The sequence below is a fragment of the Chinchilla lanigera genome, unplaced genomic scaffold (assembly GCF_000276665.1).
Source record: "Chinchilla lanigera isolate Chin_1 unplaced genomic scaffold, ChiLan1.0 scaffold00041, whole genome shotgun sequence".
Lineage (NCBI taxonomy): Eukaryota > Metazoa > Chordata > Mammalia > Rodentia > Chinchillidae > Chinchilla > Chinchilla lanigera.
The window spans coordinates 10,379,189-10,406,985 of record NW_004955442.1 but is presented as its reverse complement, the minus strand read 5'-3'; the positions used below and the strand labels follow the sequence as shown (position 1 = coordinate 10,406,985).

Genomic DNA, 27,797 nt, shown 5'->3' with positions numbered 1-27,797 from the left:
AATAAATGGCACACACATCCAGGAAGAAACACATCTTGCCTTTCACAATATTTTTATCGACACTTTTGCATGTTGTAATAGACGGCAGCCACAAGCAGCTGCAGTTCAATGGAATATGAATATTAAAGAAACAAATGAGCGGAGATTTATAGGACATTGCGTTTCTGTTATGTCAGTTTTGAGATTAAACCAAGCAAATGAACAGTGAAAAATTACTCTTCCATGTGGAGAATGGTGATTAGACTTGTACATTAATTAGAAATTTTTGTTTTCCTATTCAATGCATTTCAAATGAGGATGTCCTATAAGGAACTGTTTGTCCAAAATGTAGATTTATTCACTTCTAAACAGCAGTATTTAATATCAGCATTCATTTTTCTACTGAAACGAGTCAATCCCAAATGTGTGTTTCAGGGATAAATATATGTGAATATGAGAATCAGAGATTCCATAAATTAAGTGGCCATTGTGGTCTTTTTGTAAATAAAAGGATGAAATGCTCCTCTGGCTTTTTTCCCCACTAACCACAGAAATATTGGATTAAGAAAAATAAAGGCCTTTCCATTTTTGTTTTGATCTAAACTTAATATGCCCTATCGTATTAAAATTTCAAATTAATGCCATTTAAAAAGTGACCAAGTCATGTGCACACCTTGTATTATAAACCCATTTGGTATACATTTATTTGAGATCTATTTTGAAAGCAGAAGCAAACATTGTCACCATCTGAAAAGAATGCTCAGATTTTTTTGGCTGTTCATCAAGATGGTAATCACAGGACGCCATCCTCCAAAACCGCTACTCCAGGAGCTCTGGCTGGCTGTTTATCTTGCCTTGGTGTGTAACCTATTACGCCATTTCTTAATTTATGGTCCAGCACACAGAATGGGAGTTTCCCCTAAGGGGAATCCTGCAAAACCCAAAACCTGCTGTTGAAAGCATATCTGCACCCCCGGCATTGTGTAAGTGAATGTTTCCTCCCATAAATTTCCCACAGAACAATTCAGCCCCAAATTAGTGTGTATATATTTTCATCTCCAGACCTTCACAGGGAGGGGAAAGGTAGAATTAGGGAGCCATGGGAGAGGAGGCATGAGACAAAGAGAGCCCCCTTCCACCCTGATGGCACACCTTTACCAGGGCATCTGGCAATCTCATGCAAATTCACACCAGCGCACAAATGCAAAGAATAATTGCCCATTAAAGCGGTTGTATATTTTTATGGCTTTGATGCAGAATCTGCCCCCCTGTGGGGTTTTGCATCTGCTATTCTTCCATCTCTCCCAGAGCTCTAAAACTTTAATATGCAGTTTATAACCCTCAAGTATTTTCTACTGGTTTTGTGTTTCTTCTCCTGGGATTTCTACGCTGGTGAAATGATCTCATTTGTGTTTATTTTCGAAGGTAAGCACCAGGTTCATAAAAGAGACAGAGGGGGAGGAGCCGCACGAGTCACTGTAAATACACTGAAGCCAGAACTCATGGGAAGGTTGGGCTTTGTGTTCGAGGATGAGACAGGCAGTAAGCAATTGACGCTTTGGTAAATGGCTGATTTGGCCAGTTGACACACCCACACACCTTCCATTTAAAAGTGTTGATCTAGGGGCTGGGGATTTAGCTCAGCGGCAAAAAGCGCCTGCCTGGCAAGCGCAAGGTCGTGAGTTCGGTTCCCGGTACCGGAGAAAAACTAAAAAAACAACAACAACAAAAAATAAATAAAAGTGTTGATCTGCCTCGATGCTTGAACACACCATAGCATACCTCTTGTTATATCCCTACAGTTTTGTTTCACTGAGTTCCACAGTACGGGACTCCTTCTTTGCTGGAATGTGGGGTTACTCCCCTAACCTCCTCCAGACATGCTCTGGCATAAATCTGACTGAAGGGTGAGAATAGATGGGCTGGGAATACTGATGTATCAACAAGAAATACAAGTGGTGTTTTCTCCAAACACCCCTGCCCTGTTTTCTTTAAGAGGAATTCATTTTTAGCTTATGAGCTAAATCCAATTTCCATTGCGGTGATACCAGATTTTTCACTTTGATTCATGCTGGATAAGGTTTAAGAGGGAAACTTTGGGTTTTCTCTCCCTGGTCTCCTCATGCAAGGAACTAAAGATTTATACTCTACCCACAAATCAGCTTAGATACCTTGCATTGCCCCTCATTTGTCGTCTGTTTACATGTTTATTAACCCAAAGTTCAACCAGGAAAAAAATCAGACTGTAGTACTGGGGTTCAGAAATGCCTATCATCTGGTACTTTTTTCATTTTAACATTGTTCTTTAATGAAGAGGTATTTATAAATACCGGACAAGGTGACAGGTTTATGGCATGTATTTTAATATGGATTTACTCCATTCCAGAAATGGAGAGAACATTGTGAGTTTCCATTTGGCATTATTCATTGGACTTATCAAACATTTATTGCCCACTTACTAGATCCAAACTCCTGAACAGGGATGTGGAGAGATGACAAGATTCCTTTAATGTAACAAAAGTGTCATACCATCAAATAAGCATATAATTAAGATTTTTGTTCTATACAGTTAAAGGATAAAACAGTTTTAGTCCTGTTTAATCTGTATCAGAGTCCTCTGTCCAGATGCTTGCTTCAAATAAACTTTGAACTATGTCCCAGCATCAACAAGCCACCACACCCAGTGGGCAAGTAAGAGAAATATTCACTTCTTCCATCCCATGTTAAGTCTAAGGAAAGTTTGATGAACAGTTGTGGTTTTTCGCCCTTGAAATTGGCCATTTGTCTTAGAGGCATAACAAAACAGCCATGCTGTTCTAAACCAGCTACCACAGCTGGGGGTGGGGGAATTCTCTAACATTAAAGAAGTCGAGGAACCCAGAAGGTACAGGTACAAATCAGACGAGTTTGGGATTGTACTGGTTGTTATTTTCTGTATTCCTTGTGCACAGGTATAGTGTTCAGGGAATGGTTATTGTTGAGTGGTGGGAGGACACTATCTTGGCTATTTAGGGGGAGTAATGTGACTTGAGACCTTTTCATAGGTATTCCAAGACTGAGGGATTTTTCCCACAGCAGGAAACGTTTCCAAAGCCTGCCATCTACGCTGCAGTAAAAGTGAATTTAAGTGAACTGAGGGTTCTGACAGTCCCAAGTACAAAGCATTTGTCCAGAAACCGTGCTCTTCCACTGGAAAATCATTTATCCTATGTTTAGTTGTATTTTCTGGACAAACATAGCACTGACTTTTCTAGAGATCCCAACCAAAGCCCAGATGTATGGCTGGCATAGTGTTTACCTGCAGCCACTGTGTACCTTGGACTGCATGATAAAAGATAAACAGCAAAGTGGAGGATGCCACTCTTCTACAAGGAAAGAGGTGGACATTTGTTAACCACTGATAGAGTAACCAGGCACAGTCCAAGTCTCAGGCAGAACAAATGGAGAGCCCTGAGACAGGATCTTGCTAAGTTTCTAAATTACCCAGGCCAGACTTGAACTTTCAACCCTCTTGCCTCAGCCTCCCAAGGCTGAAGGGATTACAGGCATTTAGTACCATGTCCCTCTCAAGCTATTTGATTTTTACATGCACCAGAGAAGAATCAGTGTAGTCTTCTTCAGGGTGAAATTTGAAGGAAAAAAAAAGATGGAAAAGTAGTATGAAATCAAAGAAAGGAAGAATGGAATGAAGAAATGAAAAGAATGATAGAGGGAAAATAATGGAAGGACAAAAGAAAGGCTCATTGAATGGAATGCCTAACCAGAGACTGCAAAGGGCCCCCGGGCCAGTTCTAGACTCACAACAAGAGCGAGCTAAGGAAGCCCCCACCAGGAAGACCCCCCCAGGCTTCACACTGTCCTTGAGAAGCCATTAGACCGCAGGGTGGTCTCTGGAAGCTCTGTTTACCCAGGGAATTGGCCTCCCTGAAGGCAATATCTGAGTCAGGAGCTGATTTCCATGGTTCTCACTGTGTCCCTGTAATAGAATAAGAATTCCTCTAACTGCCCTGCTTGGAGGAACCCAGAGAGGCTGGTATTAGGCCTTGTAAACCCCTCACCCTGCAGGGGGACAGACACTTTTTCCCTGGAACAAAGAGGCACAAATAGATTCCTGGTCTCGTGGAATCTGAGTAGCATACGCTCCCTGTGCTCTGCTGCTGAGCTTCTGTTTCATGTTCTATCTCAACATCTAAATCCTCCAAGAATGACTGTAAAACCTGCTTGTCGCTGAGAGGAATCTTGTCTCACTCACACAGCTCCACAGCCAGCGATAATGAATAGGTCAGCATAATTACCGTGTATCCTCACACAGGCAGCCAGCTGCTCTGCCAGATTGTGCATTCTTCATTTCCTTTATTTCAAAATCCAGGGTGTTCCTATGAAAACTTAATATCTGAACTGTGGCAAAAAAAGATTTGGAGTCAGTCCCTTCCCACTCATTTTTTTTCTCCAGTCTTACAGCAAGCTTCTCCTACCTCATTCCTGCTGGTCTCTGACGATGTTAAGATTCACTCATTTTCTCTGCTGAGACTCCTGGCTTGCCACAATTCCCAACATCAGTGGAAATGCCATCCCAGAAAGTCAGGTGCTGGGGGCTGGCGAGGAGCATTAACTAAAATGGCACAATTTGTCTTTAGCAGCAATAATACAAACTTAAAAATAACGTTCATGGTCTTCCCAGATACAAAAGAAGAATGCAATCACTTGGGCTTGGATCTGCGATCCTAGCATTTTACCAACATTGCAGGAAAAAGGTGTGGTAGAATCCATTCACCACTCAAGAACACAAAGAATTTCAGATCATCAAAACCAGGTGGTCGATCATGAAATTCAAGGGTTTTTTTGGTTTTTGTTTTCCATGAGAATGGCTTCTGTGGGAAACTTTCTCTCCCTCTCTCTCTCTCTCCCTCTCTCTCTCTCTCCATGCCCATGGAGGCACAAATTTCTGTCCATTCTTGCACCCATGTTCACTGTCAACCTCCTGGGAAGCACCTAGTGATTCCTGATTTCTTAGGCACACCTTTTTCCTTCCAATGTCATTTTTCCTTTTTATTTTTTTCTTTTTTTGGCTCTTTTCCTAAGCCACAGCTTGGTCTGTGTATGAGCATGTGTTGATGGGACCCTGAAAGAGCTGGGAAGACCCACAGTGGGATGCTTCTACTCTTGAAGGTGACAGTGGGAAGGGCACACATGGCCCCTCTTGGCCGTGTGGACACAGCGAGGAGGACTGTGGCGCACTATGAACTGTAATGTTCTGTGAGAGGTTAGGTATTCTGCAGAAGGTAGAGAAACGATTGAGCTTCCTTCCCTGAAGGCTTCCGGAGATGTTACTGCAACTCTCCTAGAACAGGAGCTTCCCAAATGCCCTTTCCCAGGAAAGCACATCCTGTATGGGATGTGGTTTGGGAGTCACTCCCTGCTGCTGTGTGAGCTGGACAGGCATGACGAGCACAGCGAGGACCGTGCTCAGAGGAGCCAGGAGGCAGCCCCAGAAGTGGCTCCAGTAGATGCCTGAGGAGTTCCAGCTGAGTGCCACGGGAGCAAGGACCTCCTAGGTAGAAGCCCTTGAAGGAAGTTCCAGAGGTCTCAAAGACTAGTCATGCTCAAGTCACCTCTTGACTCCTCATCACTTTTTAGAGACTTTGTCCAGGCTAGGAATCACAAGAGTGTGTTCCCACAAACTCTGTCTCTGTTAAGGGCGCTTGTGTTTGCTTTTTCTTTTTTTAATTCAAGGACAGTATCTCACTAAGTTGCTAAATTGCTTTGGTTGGACTCAAACTTGTAACTCTCCTGCTTCAGGCTCTGAGAGCGTTGGGTTATAGGTATGTCCCACCATGCCTGGCTGTGTATACTTTCCAAAGCTGCATAGGAGGCTGAGGAGATTTTGGGGTGCCCTTATCCCTCTATTCTAGTGGGACACAAGTGGTTTGTAAACGCATGACACAATTCCACATACTCATGCCTGTAGGAATACGTCAATTAAAAGCTTCAGACAAGTCCTATATGGCATAAAGGAAACTATGAGAAATTTTAAAGAATGGGATAAAGGGAAAGCTATAAATAAAACTCCTCCTTATGAACTCTGACTTGGGCATTTCAGCCCCCAAAGATAATTACTAGCATGTGGAAGTGTGTTTGTAAATGTCTTTACAAATATGCACATATATGTATATGCACAGAGATACAAGTATACATATGCACATGTTCATATGCACAGTTACACTTATAGATGCATATTCACAGATGTATACTGCACACTCAGAAACATGTATATGCATAAGTTTATGCATAGGCACATATACATATATACAGTAGTTAAGAGATATTGCACATACACTTTGCCATCTACCTTTTTTAGAACGTAAGTTTATGCAGTGAGTTTGCCTCATAGTAGTAGGAAGTCCTTGTAAATGTTTGTCATTGGCCATAGTCTTGTGGGCAGAGGGACCATTGTCCTCACTCCTCCTCCAGGAAATTTTTCCTTGGCTTCAGCTCTGCTGTCTTCCCGCTTTTTGCTTCCTGATCCTTGGGGTGGGGACTTGCCTTGGCTCTGTAGGGACAAGAGTCCCGAAGCTGGTCCCCTCGACGGTAAGGCGCACAGGTGCACACCTCACAGTTGCTCTGCTCTCTCCTCTCTCCCACAGTGCCCGGCTTCCCGTATCCAGCTGCCACCGCAGCAGCCGCCTATCGAGGGGCGCACCTGCGAGGCCGTGGCCGCGCCGTGTACAACACCTTCCGGGCCGCGGCGCCCCCGCCCCCGATCCCGGCCTATGGAGGGTAAGTGAGCCGCCCGGCACCAACCCCCACTCCACCCCAGGCACGGAGTGTTTGCGAGCATGATGATCCTGACCGATCCCCTCCTCCCCAGAACCACCCCAGCATGCAGCCCGACGCGCGCCTGCAGCGGAGCACCTTGCAAAGAGTATTGAAAAATGAGAGTAATTTGTCCTGTCATGGTTGGTGCCTTTAAGCATTCTACATGTCACATGGTGTTATGTAAATTCTCTTTGAGACTGAATGCTGGAGAACAGAGAAATGGTTACAGCCAAAGATGTATTTCTGATGATTGCAAACATCTGGTTATTAAGGAGGTTGGACCACATTTACCCCTTGAATTCAAAGGGACTTGAGGTTTTTCATACATAAAAATCACTGGGGTGGTCTTGCTCCCCTCCCCAAACACATCTTGCGCTCCCAGGTTTATGAGCCTCTGCCTGAGAAAATTAGGTGTTGAGTCAAATGTAAACATTTGAGAGTTTGATGAAACTGGAATTAATCTGCCTTTTAGTTGCAGTTTCCAAAGTAGCATGAGCTTCCTTTTTCCTCTGTTAGGAAAACGCAAATTGAATTGTCCCCTAATGCACATTGGGTCCTTCTGTGCCTGGGCTTTGATATTGCCAAGTGACTCTCAAGGAATAGTGGCAAATGCTGAGAAAAATAAAAAAGATACTGATTTAATGGAGATGATCTTGACATGTTACTCTGTCTACTCTTCTGTTAGGAATCTTTCAAGAAAGTGTTTGCATCCCTGGGATCAGGAAGGGAGAGAAGCCGTTAAAATAGTAGCCCCCTAGGCTGAGGGACATTTGTGAAGTCTAAGGACATTTTTGGCTGCCATGGTAGGAAATGAGAAGACGCAATAACAACTAGTGGGTACAGTCCAAGGACACTACTGAGCACCCTACAATTCACAGGACAGTCCCTCCCCCACAGAATTACCAGGCTGCTGAGGAGAAACCTCACTGTCTGGAAAACTCAGTTCTCCCCAAGAAAGCCTGGTACACACAAGGGCTCCCTGCCCAGTGACTTACTTTCCAGTCTGTGGAAAAAGTATGGTTGCATTTAGGACTGTGTGAAGTGGGTTAAATGCATTTTCTTAAAAGCTTTGCTGCTTATAAATCTTTTAGGAAATCTGAATTAGCCTAGATCATCTCTCTATTATGCTGAGGACAAAGGGAAATAAGATTGTTTTCATTATTTATTCATATAGCACCCGTTCCAAAATAGAGCACTTGAAGTGTTTCAAAAATAAAGACAATGAAGCAACACTGAGAGTACAGGGAAATGAAACCAGATGAAATCAGAAAAAGATGTTAAAGGCAAAGGAATAAGACAATGCCCATGAGCTTTCTTGTATAGAGTTGGGTTGACAAACATTGTGGCTAATAGGAAACAAAATCCAATGGCCCTGAATTTTCTCTGCTCCCCCACCAATGTGTCTGTATGCCTTAAGCCTCACATGTCTGACTATGTGATACAGCAAATCACTGATTGCATAATCTTCATCTCAACCCCCAGAATATTGAGCCCATTCTATAGATCCACAGTGCAGAAATAAAGATTTGTGATTCCCAAAGTTACACCACGAGTTATGAAAGGAAAAATGTAAGTTACTCTCTTGGCTCATGTAAGTTACTAAAAGCAAGATTCATAAGCCATAAATGCAAAATTGCATGTTTATACCATATTATTTTGTCTGAAAATTGATATCTTATCTAGGTGCACAGTAATTGTAGTTTTTCTGTTACATATATACACACTTAGTACCTGAGAACTGTATTGAACAGAGAAAATAATAAAGTAAAATTATATAGCTTATCCTCACATGAACAGTTTATAAAAATCTCAACATAACACACCTGCTATAAAATTGAAATTTACTAACTCATAATGAATGTGCTCTTCACCAGGATAACCATGCATAACTAATTAATGCCACATCCACCAGGGAGACACACAACCATTTCTAAATGGTGTGAAGTGTGTTTGAGACTACTTGGGATAGGATGCAATTTTAATGTTCCAGTATTATTCTTCATCAGCTGAGTTAAAATGGTGGATTGTGCCTCTTTGCTAATAGTACTAGGGGTGGAATCTCACATGATACTGACATGATAGAATTCTCGACAGACTACTAGGAGGAGGGGCAGAAGGACTTGTGTTGCGGGGGGAACCCTTGTCTGCAAAAGTCTACAAAAACAAGTTGGTGGCCCAAAAGAAGAAAATTCAGCCGGTCTAGAGATTGTGTGGATGTCCATTCCTTCGGAGGAACATTTGCATGTTTCACTTACATCTTTAATGCAGCCCAGTTCAGCTGACAATCCCACACTCCATACCTGTCATGTTTTGAGCTCTGCTGTGCACCAAAGATAAAGAGACCTGGGCCAGGGATATAGTTCAGTGACACAAGCACCCACCTAGCAAGCACAAGGTCATGAGTTCGATTCCTGGCACCAAAAATTTAAAAAAAATAAAGAGACCAATGGAATTTTTTCTGGCTGGGCCAGGAAGAAAATATATGCTAATAATTTTTTTAAAATGTGATAGGTGATACTGTAGGATGTGAGCACCAAGGAAGGGTCCTTATCACAGTGGGATTTTATACCAGATATGCCAAAAGTAAAGAAGGGATATGGTCAAAGGCAACTGCTTCCAAAATTGCTAAGATAAAGCCTTGCCCAGGAATGCTACCCCACACCCAGCAATCACTATCTTTTGGAAAGACATCATCTAGCAAACCACAATTATTAAAGAAGAATTTATTTTTCTTATCGTCACCCATTAAAGACATATCTGCCAACCTATTCTTTGTGAAGTATCCAGAGGAAGCTAGGTTGTTACTTAAACTCCAGCCAAAAATATGCCATGTATCCTAGATCCAAGTGTGGCTTCAATATTTTTCTTCCTCGGGGAGATTTAAAAATCATATTCCGCAGAACCCCATGGCTATCTTTTTGGAGCTTTGGATAAGCCTTGGCAGTATCCATCATCACAATAGTCACACACCAAATTCACTAAGGATGGCCTTATTTTCATCTATCCCCTGCCCTCCCAGCAGGTAAAGAACATAGGTTAAAAAGAGATCCTATTCTATTGTGTGTTACACCCCTAAATAGAAAATTCTTGGGACATCAGGATGTGATCATTGTTCCTGAGGCAGAGACTTTGCAAGGGGTCAGAGAGGGATCATAGCGACAAGTGAAAAAACCCTAGACCTAGTCAGCCAGTGTTGGCTAAACGGAACTCGTGTTGAGCTAGGAAGCAGTGTCTACAGGATTTTTAACAGTCCTTGAAAGACACTTGCAAAGGCCTTGGATAGCTTAACCTCTGTGGACACCATTTCCTTAACCTCTGTGGACGCCTACCCCATAGGGCTGATAGTTGGTGACATAGGAAAGTCAACATACAGTTACAACTTAGTAAACCCCGTGCCCTGAAGTGTGTTTAGTGAACTGCAGCTGTCTTGTTGAAGCTGATGTAATTATTGACATTTTTATGAGCAGCACCCATTCCTTCTCAGTGTTTCCTATTGCTTGTGTTGAACACACAAAGCAGACCCTATGTTTGTCCCTCCATGGATTATCTACCTTTTTCGGGGGATACCTACTATTTACCAATCTCCATGACTCCTAAGCCACAGACATGTTTTAGATAGAGAGATTTCAATTGTTTATAATTTTTTTGTACTAGAAACTGAACTCAAGACCTTGTGCTTGTCAGGCAGGCGCTGTGCCACTGAGCTATATCCCCAGTCCTTGTTTATACATTATATACATTATAAATAAGGTTTCAACTAGCAAACAATCTGAAAGAATCGAATGGACAAGGTTTTCCATGCTTCTCTGTGCATTTGGTCCTAGACTCAGGTTTATGGAGAAGTCTCAATGTTTGTTGTATCTTCCTAGGACTCCTCTGGGGAAAAACAGCCTTTTAATAACCACCATTAAAAGGAAATTGTATGGAGGCTGCTAACCAGTAGGTCCAGGTGGAGGTAGAAGCATTGAAGACACTTCAGCAGTATATGACATCAGAAAGAAACCGCTTGGCCTGAGCCACCTCCCAGAGCAAGTCCAGGAGATTAGACCAAGTTCCTGCTCTTAATTATTACATAGCTTTGTATCAAGTGCCTACCATATACCATGCTTAGTGCATGGGAATGTGCTCTAATGAAGTGTCGCGAAAGATGCTCTTTTTAACTCTAAGCACCCAACATTAGGGTATCTTTCAGTAAGATATTTTGCACTTTCATAGGTAATTAATTGTGACAGTTCTACACACATATAACTTTGCAGAGGTCTTTGCAAAGTATTTTTTTATTTTAAAGATTAAAAAAGAAACTAACAAAACAACAATGAAGACAAAATCAAAGCAACAGAAAAGCAATGCAAATGATACATGTCTTCAAAATAAAATGATAGGAATTTTTGAGGATACTCTGTGTCACTTTGTGCGTAAGAAAGATCTGGTAGAATCCCAAGAGAAAACTACTTACATTTGCCCAGTGCAAGAATGACACCCACAAATAGATTCTTTGGGAAAGTTTTCATACTAGTTCTCAGACTAGATTCTAAAAAGCCTCTGCACAGCCCCTGCCTGTCAAGCACAAGGTCCTGAGTTCAATCAGTACCCAAAAAAACCTCTCCCCAAAACAAATAAAAAGCCTCTGACACCAATCTCTAAGACAATGTGGGAGTATTACTCTGTGTATGCCAGCCATATTTTCTGTTTGTATTTTCTAAATGTCTAATCTTCAACCTGTATTATGTAAACTTAGGAAATTTTTTTTCATTTAATCTAAATGCTAAAGTTTAAGGTTAATTATCCCATTCTCATAATACTTCCCAAAATTCTGTCCAGTTTTTTTTGGGGGGGGGTGGGGTGGCATAATTTCTTACTCAAGTTTTTAGCCCATTTTTTGTTTTGTTTTTAACTAGGGATAGCACCCAGGGCTTTCTCACTGAGTCACATTCCTAGCCCCTTTTTCCTTTTCTTTCTTTGTTTTTCTTCTTCTTCTTCTTCTTTTTTTTTTTTTAAAGACAATGTCTCCCTTAATTTCCCAGGCTGGATTTGAATTTGAAAATCTCCTGCCTCAGCCTCCCAAAGTGCTTGGATGTACCACCATGCCCACCTGCTAGCTTTAATATATAACCAAAAATTCTCCTCAGTAAATTTATTAAAAACACCAACTAATTATTAAAGCTCTTTTTGAGAAAGGGAGATAGTTTTCACAGATGCCTTTAATAGCCTAGTTAAAAATATGTATTTTCCTAGAGGAAAATATCTGTGTACAAACATGCACAATCCTATATAAATATATGTGTACCAGTGAGTACATGAATCCACCTGATATCCATTTAAACCCGGCTATATTTAAACACACTCAAAAATTTATTTACTAGTTGGAAGGGGCAGTAGGGTAGAGAAGTCTTAAACAGCCTTTCCTACAAAAATATATTTGTGGTTGATAACATATTATATGACAAAGACAGATTGTATAGTTTGGGATATAGTATACCTTCATTCTTTCCTTTTTCTTTTTTGAAAGTAAACTCATTTGCCATGGTGCAATCATTCTCTCCCTGCATTCATCCAAATGTTTAACTGCTGCTATTACTTTTCTGAGAAAATGAGATGTGCATTTGCATTAGGTTCTTGCAAAAGCATATCACAATCCCGAAGTGATTGACAGGCAACACAATTACCTTTGCATGGCTAGACGCACCATCTCTGCATTAAAATAGGACCTAACTTGTTTGATGCATGGCAGCAACTCCCTTCTCCTCTGACTGAGCTGTAGTCTCTCTGTAGCTGCATCCTAGACAAAGACCTTTGTCCTTTTACTATGTATCCGATATTTTAAGTATACCTGTTTGATGAAACTTTAAAAAAAAGTATTTGGATGCATTCTTGGAAATTAGCATGAGACTTTGTGTAAGAGCTTTCCCATACCCAGCAACACCTTTAGAATGGCATTTAGGAGACTGGCCTTTAGTTTTGTACGAAGTATAAAATAACATTTTGGGGTTATGTCCCATATAGCAGTGTTGTTTTAGTCATTGAACCAACAGCAACATCGATGTCACCTGTTCCTTATTAGAAATGCAAATCCTTAGAACCCCTCTCTGCATCCAGATCTTGTGAATCAGAACCTCTGGACTGGGCCTGGTGCCCAGCCATCCATGTTTCAATAAGTCCTCCAGGTGATTCTGATGCACATTCCAATTTGACCACCACTGCCTGCCATGTAGTTAAGAGTGTGAGATGTGGGGCCCAAGGACTGGGGCTAGGATCCCAGCTAAGTCAACACTAGCTCTCTTCATTTCACTCCGTATGTCTGAAGAGGTGATGATAGTGTTATCCACAACATGGTACATTGTTGGATCCTGTATGCAGAGTGCTTTTACCAGAGACTGACTATGACAATCATTCTGTAAATATGAACAGTCATGGCAATGGAGATTGTGCTGTGACTAGTAACAGGAAAAGCATACAGCATCTCAGTAAAACACTTAGCCCCATTAAGTGACTTCCTTTTACTCTACTGAGGAGCAAATTGGCTCCACATTTGCCACAGTTATCATGAAGGTAGATCATTCACACTCATTTCTCTCAAACACGACCGTGTGTTTTACCTGGTGAAAAGGAGCAGTTGTGGTTTATAACAGCAACTCTCTCCCTGTTGTGGTTTATAACAGCAGTTAGAATTCTGATTTCTCTGCAAAGCCATCACATTCTGGTGCGTTTCTGAGGAACCTAGAGCTAGAAATGAAGCCCATCCTCCAGGGCCTCCCAGGAGCCAGACACCTTACAGCCAGTGAAACATATACCAGCTGTTCTTATGCCCAGCCTGCTCCTCCTCCCTCCCTTCTCAGCTAAGGCTTTGAGATTTCTGCTACTAGTTCAACCTTCCTCTTCTCTGTTGTTGTCCCTGCCTGCTGTCCCTCATCTGGGGCGCCTCTGCTCTACTCTTCTGCAGCAAATATTATAGCTGTAAGTTTACATGTATGCACATGCCTTTGTGACTGCGCTGCACCTCCTGTGAGCTCCACAGGCAGGTTCCGTGGGGAGGAGGAAGGCTCATTCTCTGTGCTGGGCGCAGTGGGGAGTAGAATGCCAACCTTTCAATCGCAGAGAGATGGGACTCATATTCAGTTTGTATGATCTCATCAAAGTGAGGGAGCTAAATCACAGTTTCTCTTTGGCTCGGTGTCTCATAAATTTGGAAGATGAGAACCCCACAGTAATTTTATGGCCCATGATGGAGAGTACAGCCTGGAGACCAGGTTTCCCACTGGGCAAAGGCTTCTCAGAGGTAAACATCAGGGTGTGATCTTTTCCACTTCTGGAAGTTGTTACAGCTAGGCTTGATTGGAGACACAGGACGGGCCTAGAGGAAAGACGTACCAATTTCCCAGTGAGAGATCAACCTTGGCCACTCAGGTAGCTCCACACCTCAGCCCTACTTTGTGCCCAAGAGAAGAGCACCCAAGACCCAGGTTTGACTTTTCTCAAGCAGAGGAAGACTGAGTGAGCATTGGCTACTGAGACTGACTGAGCATTGGCTACCAACATTTAGAGAGAGGCACTGTCTCCCATGTTTAAACATATATAGTGCCAGGCATGGTGGTGTACGCCTGTAATCCCAGCACTGGGGAGGCTGAGGCAGGAGGATCGTTGTGAATTCGAGACCAGTCTGGGCTACAAAGTGAGCTCAAGGCCAGCCTGAACTGTATAGCGAGACCTTGTCTCAAAAAGACAAAAAAACAAAAAACAAAAAACAAAAAAACAAAACACATAGTAGTACTTGTTTAAAGCTATGTTCATTCACACCTGGATTTCTTCCCATCTATTCTCTTGTATATGTCCCCTAACTCAGGGCTCAGTGTTTGATTCTTACTCCTTCTGCCCTCCCCCAGTGACAACAGCCACTGGTGCTGAAAATTGAACCAAAGACTGAAGTTTCTTTCCTCTTCCCTTATCCATTGTTGGGTTCTGCCTGGAGATGACAAGGAAATGACTGTCCCTTTGGGGGGGGTGAAAGTACTGGAGATTGAAGCAGGGGTCTCGCACATATTAACTGAGGTGTTCTATCATGAGCTACATCCCTAGTCCTTTGTATTTTAAGACAGGTTCTCCCTAGGTTGTCCAGGCTAGGCTCAAATTTGTAGTCCTCCTGTCTCCCTAGTAGCTAGGATTATAGGTATGCACCACTTCACCCAGCTTCAAGAACTGACTCTTTGTCACCTTCTGCCACCTCCAGATGTTCAACTTCTCCTGAAAACTATGAGAACTATTCAGTCACCAGATAGTTATTGTGTGTCTTTTTCATATAATATGTCAGGCATCAAGTGAGATAAAAGGTTGAGTAAGGCATTGGGTGTCACTTTTTATGAAAAATGAGGAATATGCATAAAATCTTTTAATTTAAGGTGAAAATTGATGGGTCCAAAAACTGACATTGGTGTTCGTGGATTGGAGAAATAACAGCTTCAGACAGGTGTTGTCACAAAGAAGGTGACATTTAGGGCTACAATGCTAAAGTGGGTTGCTTCACACGTTGCAAGTATTATCTCACCAAATCCTATACACAAAGTATACACCTGTACCTTGACATGGGCACTTACCTTTTCTCCTATTTCACAGTAAATGAGTGAAGGAAACTCAGTAACTGGTCTCAAGCACAGAGCTATTGATCGGGGAAGCTGAAATTTGACCCAAATGCCCAGGTGTTTTTCCTCGGCCCTTGAATGGGGATCTGTCTGCTTTAGGATGAGGTTCCTGGGAGAAAAGTAACTGACAGCACCAGGGATTGCATGGGCAAGGCACAGCAGCATGAAAGAATGGGGCAGAAGCTATCTCGACGTGGCTGAACTATCAGTTCTGTGGTTGGGGGCCCAAAGTAAATATTTATTGCTTGCCTGTCACATGAGATCGGTTTCAGTTCCTATTGGCAGAAACTGACCCTGCCTTCTGACCCCCGGCAGACCTTACCTTTTTCTGTTCGAAATGTTGAAAGGGAATTCAAAACATAGCTCAGGACACTGCACACTTCAGCATCTTATGGTTGACAAGTACTCTTGTGAACTGTAGCCCTCCTGGATCAAAAACAAACAATGGCTGAACGCTCTTCTTACCAGCCTCCTCAGCGTGTGAAATCCCTGCCACACTTTAAGGATAATGATACTTGGAGTTTAGTCAGTCATGTCCAAACAGCTCTGAGAAGCACACACTACAGTGTTCTTCAGCAAGCCAGCGTCACTGCAGTGTGCATGTGTGCGTGTGTTGTAAAGGGCCCTCCCTCGGCTCGTGGTGCTTGGCTTACATGTGGTTCACCCTGCTGTTGAATCATTTGGTATCAAAGCCCAGTGTTACTCAACAATGGGACTCACTGGGCCTTTGCCAGAATCATAAATCTTCTAGAAACTTCACAGAAACATATTAGGGAAGGCTATTCGTGATAACTACCACCCATTGGAAAACATGCACATTTTTATTCTAAAGATTATTTGGTGATCCCCACAAAAGCCTGTAAATTGTGCGGTGTACTTTTCATGCTTAGGAAATTTAAGTCAGTTCCATGATCCCATAGCTGTGAGCTGCTTTTCCTGGATGTTTTACTTAAAGTAATGGCTCTAAGACCCTTCTGGAAAAGTCCCTCCCCCGCCTCATGGAAATAATGTCTTTCTGGGATGATCTACTATATGGGCAGTGAGTAGAGACCCGGTGTGAGGATGGGATTTTGCTGTCATGAAGCAGAGCTTTGCTTAGTGTGAGTATAATTATATGAACAAGTATGCACCTGCACACATATGTACATGTATCACACACATGTACTCATATAGAAATGTTCATACACATGTAAATGCATTTATACACAGCATATACTATAGACAAGTATACATATGCATTCCTACACTTGTGTGCGTACTAATGCACAGATACACAATATACACTTGCATATACATCCATATATATTTTTCACACACACATGCATATATATATATATATATATATATATATATATATATAAAATAACATGTTCTCCTACATGTACCACAAAAGAGTGGTTCATAGAATTACTAAATATTATAAGACTACAGCACAAAATAACATCTGGGATGCCCAGCTACGCTAAAGCCATTCAACTCTAGCCCATATTGAAAATGCTAAACTCTCTGTCTCTCCCCTCCCAAACCTATTTTTAAACAGATGCTTTGTGTTTTGGTTGGGGGAGCTCTGTGGTTTCACTGCAAACTGTGATCTTTTTAAGATGCTCCTGTCCATCTAAGCTGCTGGAGATACATTTTAATCTTCCTTGCATTTCAAAGTTGTGCATTTCTTCAGCCCCTCCCAGGAGGGGAACAATTGTTACCCAGCAGAATGTCCTGATTCTGGGGCAACCCTGAACCCCAGCCTCATTTTCCTGGTTTGATGGACTGCTGTTGTCTCCAACCTCCTTAATTGGTGTGAGAACTCTCCTGGGTCCCTGTGTCTCGGACCTTGCGCCCAGACTAACCTGGCCCTGCAGGGTTGGCGTGTCTGCATGGGGAAACGCACTAATATGGATGTTTCTCTTTGTGTGTGCACCCTGCAGTGTTGTTTACCAGGATGGATTTTATGGTGCAGACATTTATGTAAGTATTCATTAACGTGCATGCTGTCTTGTTACCTCCCAGAGTCATTCATTTTACAAGTTTGCTGTGAATTTCTCTATGCAGTGTGGTCAGATTTCTTCTTCTGGGTATGTAGGAAATAATCCAGTGGACATGGAAGGATTTTGGCTCCCAAGCATATGGGAGGTTCACTTTTGCTATTTGAGGGGAATTAACTTCTTAAGATCAACTCCAGAATAAATGTAACCACACCAGGGATAAATATAACCAGCCTCCCTCCAAAAAACGGTGGTGATAAAGACCCTATCCCCAAAAAAATTGCCTCTAAAGTTTTTAATATGGTCTGCATGTTTGTGATACAATATTTACAACAGCTGCAGTTGTCAGCTGCAGTGGGTTAAAAGATATTTTCATGGCTAATATTTTTGATGCTCTCCTCATAATTATTTATTTATCACAATAGTTCTAGGAAGAATCTCTTTCTCTCTGAATATGGGTAATTTTAGAAAGAAACATTTCCTCATTCCCCCAATAAAATGTATGTAGATGGAGCACTAAACCCTTATTTTTTAATCTTCTATTCTTTCCATTTCCCCAAAAGGAGTTACCTGACTTAGATTTGTTTGCTAACTGGTTCCATTTTATTAAACATTTTCTCCTTGGTAAAAAAAAAAAAACAGGATATTCTTTATCATTAAGACTTGCCTACATTATTAAGCTTGCCTGTGTTGATCTGGATGTATTTACTTTCCCACATTATGATACAGGCATTAATGTTACAAAAATTCTAGATGAATACAATTTAAAATAAATGGACAGCATTGGCAGGTATTTTCAAAGTCATGTAATTTTTTTATTACTAATGACCTCAAATAAGCCAGTGAAATCATATTTGTTGTTTTACAGAGTAGATAACAAAGAAAACTAAAACAGTATTTCTGATCAAATTGATGCCATTTACTAGAAAATGAGAGTGACATCAGTTATTTAATTTATTTCTTTTGAATTTAAATCACCACAATTTCGAGACATAGCATTAATCTCCATCAATAATGGACTTAGTAGAGTGCTATTATTATTGTATGCAGTATATTTACTGTCATCTGTGAAGATTTCTTTTTTCCTATAAGAAAATGAGTGAACTACACATTCTTCACCCAAGGAGCAACCAATTTGTCTTTTTGTCAAACTTAAGCTGCTCCCCCTCACAACTTGTTTCTCCAGTCTTCAGTTCATGCCATTCTGAATAGGGAGGGAAGTGAGGAAGGACAGCTTGGAGCCTGTCCTTATCCCTGGGTGTTCGATGGACACAAACTTCAGTCCATGTCTGCAGCCTCCACATAGCCTAGAGTAAATTGTGCAAATACAGAAGCTAGGATGATAGTTGGCATAATCAAGTGTAGAGCTTTAGTATTATTATATTTTTGAACTTGAGAAATGGAAAGGTATAGACAAGGAATGAGAAAATAAAAGATCTGCTGGAAAGAAAATTACCTTCATCAACACCTGCCAAGGGGAAGGTAGGAAGTGGATATTCCTGAGTCTAGGTAAAAACAGAAATAAAAACCTTATAATTTAGCTGTCAATTATTGAGTAGCCACCTCACTGTGCCTCTGTTTCTTTGTATAGTAAAATAATGATTGATTGATTTGTGCTTTCCTACTCATATTTCAAATTAGTATCTTTTCCTTGCCTCACAGATTCTGGTATAACAGGAAGTAGAAGCCGACTGAAGGCAGGGACTGTGGGGAGTACACACAGACACACACACACAGACACACACACACACACACACACACACACACACACACACACACATTCACATACACAGAATGGCGCTGTCAGAATACTTGGCCCCGGATGTGGGTATCCACTGGGTCAGGAGACAGGGACATCCGAAAACCCGCAGAGGAAGACAGGTACAGAACAAAGATGGACTTGGAAGTGAGGGATGTGCCAGCCTCCACAGTAAGAGGGAAGTGACCTGAATGTCCTTTTGTCCTTTGAGCACCTTTAGGAGCTTTTGCTTTCCCACAGGTTAATCTGATTTGAGCAAACCCTGGGCCAAGTGCTGCAGTACCCCCAGGGATCTGGGTAAGGTATATCTACAGGGACATTTCTTCAAGTCCAGCTTGGCCTAAGGCCTGGGACTTGAAGACTGTTCCTCTCCTTATTTTTCAAGCCAACCTTATCAGCCAAAACAATTTTATATCATTTTCCACTGTTCATATTATAAAGACATTAAGATTTTTTTCAGAGGGCTATTCTAAATATGCAGTCAGGAGACAGAAAAACTTACTGAGATATTAAACTTTTGCTTGCCCGGCACATTTTGTCCTGTCCCCAAGGAGCTCACCAGAATCTTCTGGAACCTTCCCCAGCATCTTGCTCTGTGTGAGTTAATGGCTTTAGCATCTTGCTGCCAGGATGTGGGTTTGGAGTATGGTAGTTGTCTGGACCACTAAACTGCCCACTTTTCAGCAAATAAGCTCAAAGATAAACTTGTATTCATTTTACAGGAAGAAAGAATAGAAATATTTCCCTTACTCTTGAATTTATGGAGCAAGATTCATCCTAGGTAGGAGTGTATTCGAATCTTGAATGTACACATTTAAGTGATTACCCCCACTGCCTCTCTTGAAATAATAGGAAGTTTTGTGGATAGAAATGTCTCCAGAGCTCAATTTTAAAAATAGATTTGGTTAAAGAGATTCCTTAAAAATCATGTTATGTTGTTTTTCTTAAAGAAAGTGCCTGGCTTATTCTTTCAATCTCATTAGAAACAGTGCATGATAAATAGGTTTAGGGCAATTATGAGAGGTCCTGGGATGTGTTTAGAGAAATCAGTCACCTCTTACAGATTTAAGCCTCTTGCTTTTAATGGTATTGAAAAGAGTGATAAGACTCTGGCTTTGGCTCCTTCTAAGCTAGACAAGGGAAGCTACTGTCAGGTTCTTGCTGCTCAGATCATCCTCCACCCTGGCAGTCTATCAGGCCAACATGATAACAACACCACCGCAGCAATAGGACTGGGAAAGGACTGCTCCCGTCCACATTCTCTGCTCCATCCCTCCTTTTGCCTTTGTTCTCCAAGTCTTCAGTTCATGCCATTGCTGGGTGGTTCCACCCACCTCTACCTGCTGGTGGACCCCCACCCCAGGCATCTCTTAGTTCTGAGGAGTATGTAAGATTGAAAGACCAACATGGTTCCTGCAAAGGACAAGCTGTAGCCTCATACTGAGACTGATCTCTTTCTTAAAACTTTGCAGAGAAGAAAGAATTGAGGGGAGAAGGGGAGATGATCATAAATGCCCTGAACTTGCAAGAGGGTGTCATCTTAAAGATGCTCTGAGCTAGAAGCTAAGGTAGAAACCAGGGCAAAGAAAAACAACATCCACCCTCTTCAGGAACTGAGTCCTGTTGAAAAGCCAGCCCTGCTGGTCAGAGTGGAGATGCACAGACACAGTGCAGATGGCTCCTCATCAGAGGTGCAACAGATAAGACAGCTGGACAGGGTCATTGTCTGAGTCCCTTCATCCTGCAGACAGAGCACGCACATCACACTTTGGTTTAAAAAGACATTAGTTTAATTTTTATAACTAACTTACCAAACATTCAAGAATACCATTAGTTCTTGTTAGTGTACCTTTACATAAACTCATTTTAATAGAAATTGCTTCAAGTTAAAGAATACAGTCAAAGAAGTCTAATATAGTCTAATAGTAAGGGTGATATAAAGTGAAAGTTGTAAGCCAAGAACTAGCTTCCTTGACTTACAAAGCCATCTTCTCTATTCATAGGTGAAGGTGTAGATCTCATGAGGTCAGAAATTGACCAAGGAGAGGAATATGAATGTTATCTAACAGCTTAATCAAAACACATGTTGGGTGCCCTTCTCAGGGAAAGATCAAAGAAGGTGATATTTGATCAAAAGATAACTCTTAAAAATGGAAAGAAGGGCAGAAGGAAATTATAATAAGAGAGGCAGAAGGAAATTAGAATTTTCATAAACACTTTGACAAAATTATCAGTATACACTGGGGTAAGATAGCTGTCAGCTGGGCAATAGCATATAGAAAGGAAGGAAGGAAGGAGGGAGGGAGCAGAGTATGAATATGAACTGTATTTCCTTTTATTAAGAACATCCCAAACTTCCTGATATGCAGCCATTAGGATTGCCAAGCAAATAGGGCACAATGAGATCCCAGGACATTTTTACACTGTTGTTATGACAGTTTTCCAGTTGACACCATACCTGGACACAATTATTTCTGTATCCTTGTTACTGTACTGTGCATGTATCTTAAAGAAGAGTCATTTCACTAATATTTGAGCTCAGGAATGTACAGTACAGTAGCTTTAGGAATGGGTGTATAATAGGAAAACGCCACACACAAACCCTGTCTTTATTCCCAAGACGCTACTCCTAGTGAAGCATCTGCTATGTGAAAGACAAGATGCACAACTTTTAGTCTGTACTACCTTATCTTCTCCTCTCTACTGCCCACTAACAAGGGGATCTCATTACCTCCATTTTCTCAGAAAAGGAAACATATTTTTTTCCTAAAAAGAGACAAATTAACTTTCTGGAAATCTTCCCTGACCTGAGAGTTGATGCCTGCAAGAGCTGACCATGGAGGTCAGCACTCAGGCATTGAACACCAGATTAAAGTTGGTGAGAAGGTGGAGAAATGCAGTGAAAACAAGGAAAGAAGAAGAAGGAGAAGAGACTATGAGAAATATAGGGTGATGGCAGGCCACTGGGAAATAATATCTGCACTTGACTGAGTAAAATAAGCCATAAGAAGGTGATAAGCCCACACAAGACTTGTGCAGAACCCATGAGCTCAAATTGTACCTTAAAGAGGAAAATTAGCTACAAAGTAAAGTCATATGATTTAAGAAAAAATCACATACACAGGTGCACTCATCTATAGGGCAGATCCTTAAACTCCTTAAAATACCCGGTGGCCTTGATATTTGTTCTGGTAGAAAATTCTTTTCAAATTCAAAGAATTTACATGAAAAAATCACCCGTGAATAACTTTCAAATTGTTTCCCAGTCCGTGTGAGGATTCCACTGAGCTTCGTCAGTGTCAAATTTGAATGAAGTGTGACATGTTAAGGACATGTGTATTAACAGTAGTTCCGCTGTATAAAGATACACATATGTAGGATTTCCAGTACATTTTAAAAACAGCTTTAGTAGCTTCACTGAGATTCAAGAACTTGTGAAGTGCAATTCTACTGTGTTTTGATTTGAAATTAACAGGTAAATGTGTTGATGCATTCTGTTTGCTGCTCTACAGTTGTCTCTGCTGCCTAAATAATTATGCATCCAAATTAAATCCTCAGGTAAGCCAGGGAATTCCAATCAGGAGATGAAGAGAAAAATTCTCAATAGTTAGTTAAGTTAAACTGTTGGGGTATACTTTGAAAGGTGAGAAGCCATGAAATTATCCTTTATTCTTCTTTAAAATAAACACAGGTTATAACCTGAACACAAACGTTGCAGCCTGATCCCTATCTCTGACTTCTTTGATAATCTTAGTTACAGAGATTTGTAATTACAAATTTTTGACAGGGCCTGTTTTGCTCCAGTTTTAATGGGTCACTCTCAAGTCTCAGTGAAGAATGAAAAAAGCAAACTTGCAAATGAATTGCTCTGGAATTTCTGTCTGACTTAAGCATTTTCTTTTATTTATTTCATTTTGCATTGAAAACATTACATTTCTGTTTCCTTATAGAGTAGTGTATCAAGAGCCTGTGTATGGCAATAAATTGCTGCAGGTATGAAATCTCAACTGGTAGAAAAACTCATCACTGATTGTGGGTTTGCTGTGAAATTCTTACTAACAAGATGATTCTGGGAAGGGGAACTCTAACGTAAACGGAGGAAAGACTTACCTGAATTTTCCAGTTTTGATGTGAATTTTTCTGGATTAAAGATGGTCATCTTCTTGATATGTTCATGACTAGAATGGGAACAGTTGCTTTCAAGTATCAGGGCTGTTTCCATGACAGATCTTGGTTCTTCATAGCCATGAGCTTTGCTAGATCATGAGTGTATCAAACTGGAGGTCTAGATTGACTGTTAATTTATTGGCTTTCAATGCATCTGGACTCAACCAGTATAAACTCAGCAAAAAGAATTAAAGGGTTTCATTGACCCAACTTTCTGGGCCATATTTTAATAGGTTCTATGAGTCCATTGGAATGGGAAAATCCAAAACCTGTTCTTATACTGTGAGAGTTAAAGGTCTGTTTAGTTAATATCTAACACAATCCTCCCTGGTTTCATTGTAGTTGGTCAACAATTTATTTCACACCTATTTTTTAATGCTGAAGCAATTCCTAATTAATGAATTTGTAGAAAGAAAAACATCAACACATCTGTTACTGGGTGAGAGGACCCAAATTTCATCTATCACTAACATTAAAACTGTCAAGTAAAATGAAAGATAAATATCAAACTGAAGGTGATCAGTGGGAGTTTTGTGACATGAGTTTTGTGACATGACATGCCTATCACAGGCAACTCCCATTTTTGTTCAATATTCATTCAGTTAACACAGTATTTTTTAAAGTCATGAGAGCTGATCCAATTTTATTTTTAAAAAACCATGAATATGATAAAAGGGCAGGCACTAGGAGTAGGAGAAGACAACGTAGTTAAAATTCTTGAGATCAACATTTATGGTTACATTTCAGGAAAACTACACTTCTGTTGTCACATTTCGAAAGGAGCTGAGTGTCCAATGCTGATAAACTAGGGAGCCATAATTTACATTGAAGTTTTTTATTCTGCAAATTTTCTTGTAAATGTTACCACAGTAAAGAAAGTTGAGATATCTTTAAACTAATACACCCACTTTAAACAAAGTGAGACCAGACTTATGGCTGTTCTTGAAAGGAGGAATCCTTCCTGTGTAGATAAGCCTGCTGCTCTGTCCTCTGCATCCATGCTAAAGGGAAGCCCACACAAACCCCCTTCATGTCACACTCCTACCCAGGAGCATGTTCCCAGCAGTGCCCGAAGGCTTTTCCTCTCTTCCCAATTTTATTATTTGGCCTCTAGGACCTCTGTTTTCCAAAAGTCTGTTCTAATGTGGAACCTTACATCTTCATCAAAAAAGTACTTTGAGATGCCTTAGAGATCTTCAGTCTTAATCAGTGTTATTTTAAGAAGTTCCACAAACAGGTTTCTTTTGGTTTAACCCAGCACTTCCCAAACCTATTTAGTCATAGAACCTCCTTTCTTTTTCCTGCTGCCATTAATACCCCACCAAACACAATTTTGAAGATGCTTTATGAAAGCATCTGTGGAAGTCCTTTAACTGTCCCGAGGGACCTCCAGAGGTTTCACTCACAAAGGAAACATTGTATTCTGTGTAAGTATGTTTCTTTGATGCCCATCAATGTTGGTGGCAGCACCAGACTCCGTAGTGGCCATGTAAAATTTATTTTTATACAAAATCATATTATAATTTCCTACGCAATGTGGGAAAACATGAGTGTATTTTATGATTGAGAAGTATAGAAGTATGTTACTTGTTTTCTCCTTTTCCCTTTGGTTTTGTGATTGGAAAAATCTACTTGTCAATGACATTTTTTCATAAGGTGTGGGAGGGCCAGGCTGAACATCGACAGAGTTTGGTGACCTCAGATAGAAGAAAGCTCCTTTTCCAGGCATTAGCACAGAACCATGCAGAAACTCTGGCTCTTCTCAGCAAGCTGAAAAATACAGAGCAATAAAATTGATCGGAGTCACTCATTACAAGGCAAATTAAAGCAATTTGTATTTTTGATCATTTTACAGTGTATGCACACATACGCTGAGTTAATACACAACCCTGTTATTCTCCTAATATGGATTTCATGCAAAAGAAAAAATAGCAAGGAAGACAGTATAATATAGAGAGGCGGAGTTATGAAGCCATCTAACTCTTTTTTTTCCCCAATTACTATGTTTCAGGAATGACTTAGATGTGTACTGTCCAATACTGTAGGCACCAGCCCCATGTGGCTAGTTATGCTTAAATTTAAATTAATTAAAATGAAGTAAGTTAAAATTTCAAGTTAAAATTATACTACCCACATGTCAAACATGCAATACATGCAGTATGTACTTCTGACTGTCTGCTAAGGTGTTGGATGGCCCAGACTCAGGACATTTCCAACATAAACTCATGGTCTGCTGGATAGCTGTCAGACCACAGAATAAGGTAAAAAGAAAAATCTCACTTTCTCTGAAGACTTTAGCAGACTATTTTATTGACTCTTGAGTCAAGAATACTTGTAAACAAAGTCCTAGATTATATAGACAAATATCAGGATATCAAACACTTGTGCCTATCTTATAGAAATACATATTTATTGTCTCAAAGTGGCCGAGACATATGCAGTTCTACCAAGTGGAAGTCATTCCCAAGTTCTCATCTGCTGTGCTGAAAAAAAACCAAGTGTACACACCTGCATTTGATGTTCCTACAATAAATATCAACCTCATAATCACTGGAGTTCCTTTTAGTTATTTTCTGCTTGCCCTATAACGTCCTTCTCATTCATCAGACTTGCCACCTTTTATTGACTGAAACTACTGCTGAAGTTGGAGATATGCAAAGTTCAAACCTCAAAAGGGTTTGCAAGTGGGACATTGCCAGAAATCTTTGCTGGGACCCAATATATGGTTACCCAGTTATGATTTACGCAGCACCTGTGCTACTACCTAAGCGAATATCTTTCAGTTGTTCTGGGAAAGAGAGGAAAAACACATCTATACTTTTTCTGCACTCAAAGTTTTCAGCCAGTTGGAACTAAGGACTCCTAAGGATCAGCGAGTCAATTCCAAGCCCTCCTTGTATCATGGAGTTTAATATCCATACTGGCATCATGAAATCAGGACGATGGCAAACAGATTAAAGGAACAGCTCCAGAAACTTGGTGACCTCATTTCTGCTCAGCCCATCATTCTGTGACTTGAGCTGAGTGCTGGTATGACAACTCCTTTGGTTTGATGACTCCCCAGCACATTTAATGAGTTTTTCTACTCCTCATTAGAGGACACGGTGTTTGGAACACCAGGTGGTATCTGGTTAAGACCGTTTTTTTAACATTCACATTGTTTTTAAAGGGAAACTAAAAACACATATATTGGCTCCAAATTACTGGTGACTACCTGTCAGGATATATTGGATGTGTCCCTTACCATGGATGATCTAAAGAACAAACTTCTTTAAGGATAAGCCAGTTATTTTGAATTGCTATGCACACTCACTCTGAAGGTTAGCTATAACTAGAGACAGATAGGAAGAAACTACTAAAGTCATTTTACCTAGACTTGAAGGATGCTTTTTACAGTATTCCTGCTTCATCTACTTCCTTTTCTATTTAGTTTTTTTTCTGTATATAAAGCCAAGTGTCATGACACCGGTCCTCCTGCGCTGATGATTTTGTTGTGAGATGCCCTCAGACGCAGTCTTCTACCCTAACCTGCCCCTTTATGGTGAGGGTAAGCATCCTTCCCTCAGAGGGTGATGGGATTGTATATTCTAATTAAACCTGAATAGCCCCTGCGTTATCACAGGAAACTGGATCCTGTTTGTTAATTGTGCTGAGATCATTCCACAGTGGTTGACATATCGCTGTGGTTTGTTGAGCAAGAAGCTCTGTTATTTTCACAGTTTGATAATCAATGCTCCACTGAACACAATTCCTTTTGAATATGCACATTTGCTGTCCTCCTTGCTTAATTGAACAATTGCAATTACTGGTACAAACAACTAAATGTTAATTATTTTTCTTTCTAGATTTTTTTTCTCTCTTAATGATTTTATTTACAAATTAGAAGGCTTTATCATATTTTGTACACCAAACAAATCCCACAGCCGAACCAGTGTGACACAAAGCAGTGTGACATTTTCAGCCAAAAAGATGGAATCCTTGCAAAATATTCACCACATTTATAACAATTATATAACATTTAGACAGCTAATACAGTCTTCTTCAATAGCATTAGTCATTAAATGACTGGAATCACTAAGAAACTTTCAAAGCACTATGTGATTTTTCTAATGAATATAAAAGACAGTGGATCATTTTTGTAAGGACACAATTAAAGATCATTTAAATAAATTTTAAATTACTATCTTGTAAATGAAGGTAAAACAATCAATTTTGAAAATCTGGAAAGTTCAGCAAAGTATAAAGAGTTTTTTAATAATCCCTTATAACCCTCCTCACTTCAAGACAGTTACCGTTAACACTTAGGTACGTTTCCTTCTAAGGGCACCCGGGTTCTTCCTCTGGGATGTGCTTAGGATTGCTAACCTTTAACGTGCAGCAGGGTTGGATTTCCACCCTTTCTCTCTGCAGTCTGTTTTGTATTTCTCCTTTGTGTACTAAGCTCTTATTAACCTCAACTTC

General features: G+C 40.7%; 1 protein-coding gene across 17 annotated transcripts in view; it reads left to right on the top strand.

Annotated features, from left to right (window-relative positions):
* Rbfox1 (RNA binding protein, fox-1 homolog (C. elegans) 1) overlaps nucleotides 1-27,797 on the top strand; it is a 349,342-nt gene that overhangs the window by 287,617 nt on the left and 33,928 nt on the right. For 11 of the 17 annotated variants that reach the window (XM_005391229.2, XM_005391235.2, XM_005391238.2 and 8 more), the window contains 2 exons: nucleotides 6,624-6,756; nucleotides 23,120-23,162. In XM_005391229.2, the coding sequence (XP_005391286.1) occupies nucleotides 6,624-6,756; nucleotides 23,120-23,162 (176 nt within the window). Of the gene's footprint in view, nucleotides 1-6,623; nucleotides 6,757-17,353; nucleotides 17,394-23,119; nucleotides 23,163-27,797 lie in introns of all 17 variants that reach the window. The other 6 variants (XM_013517919.1, XM_005391230.2, XM_005391236.2 and 3 more) reach the window with 2 other exon arrangements.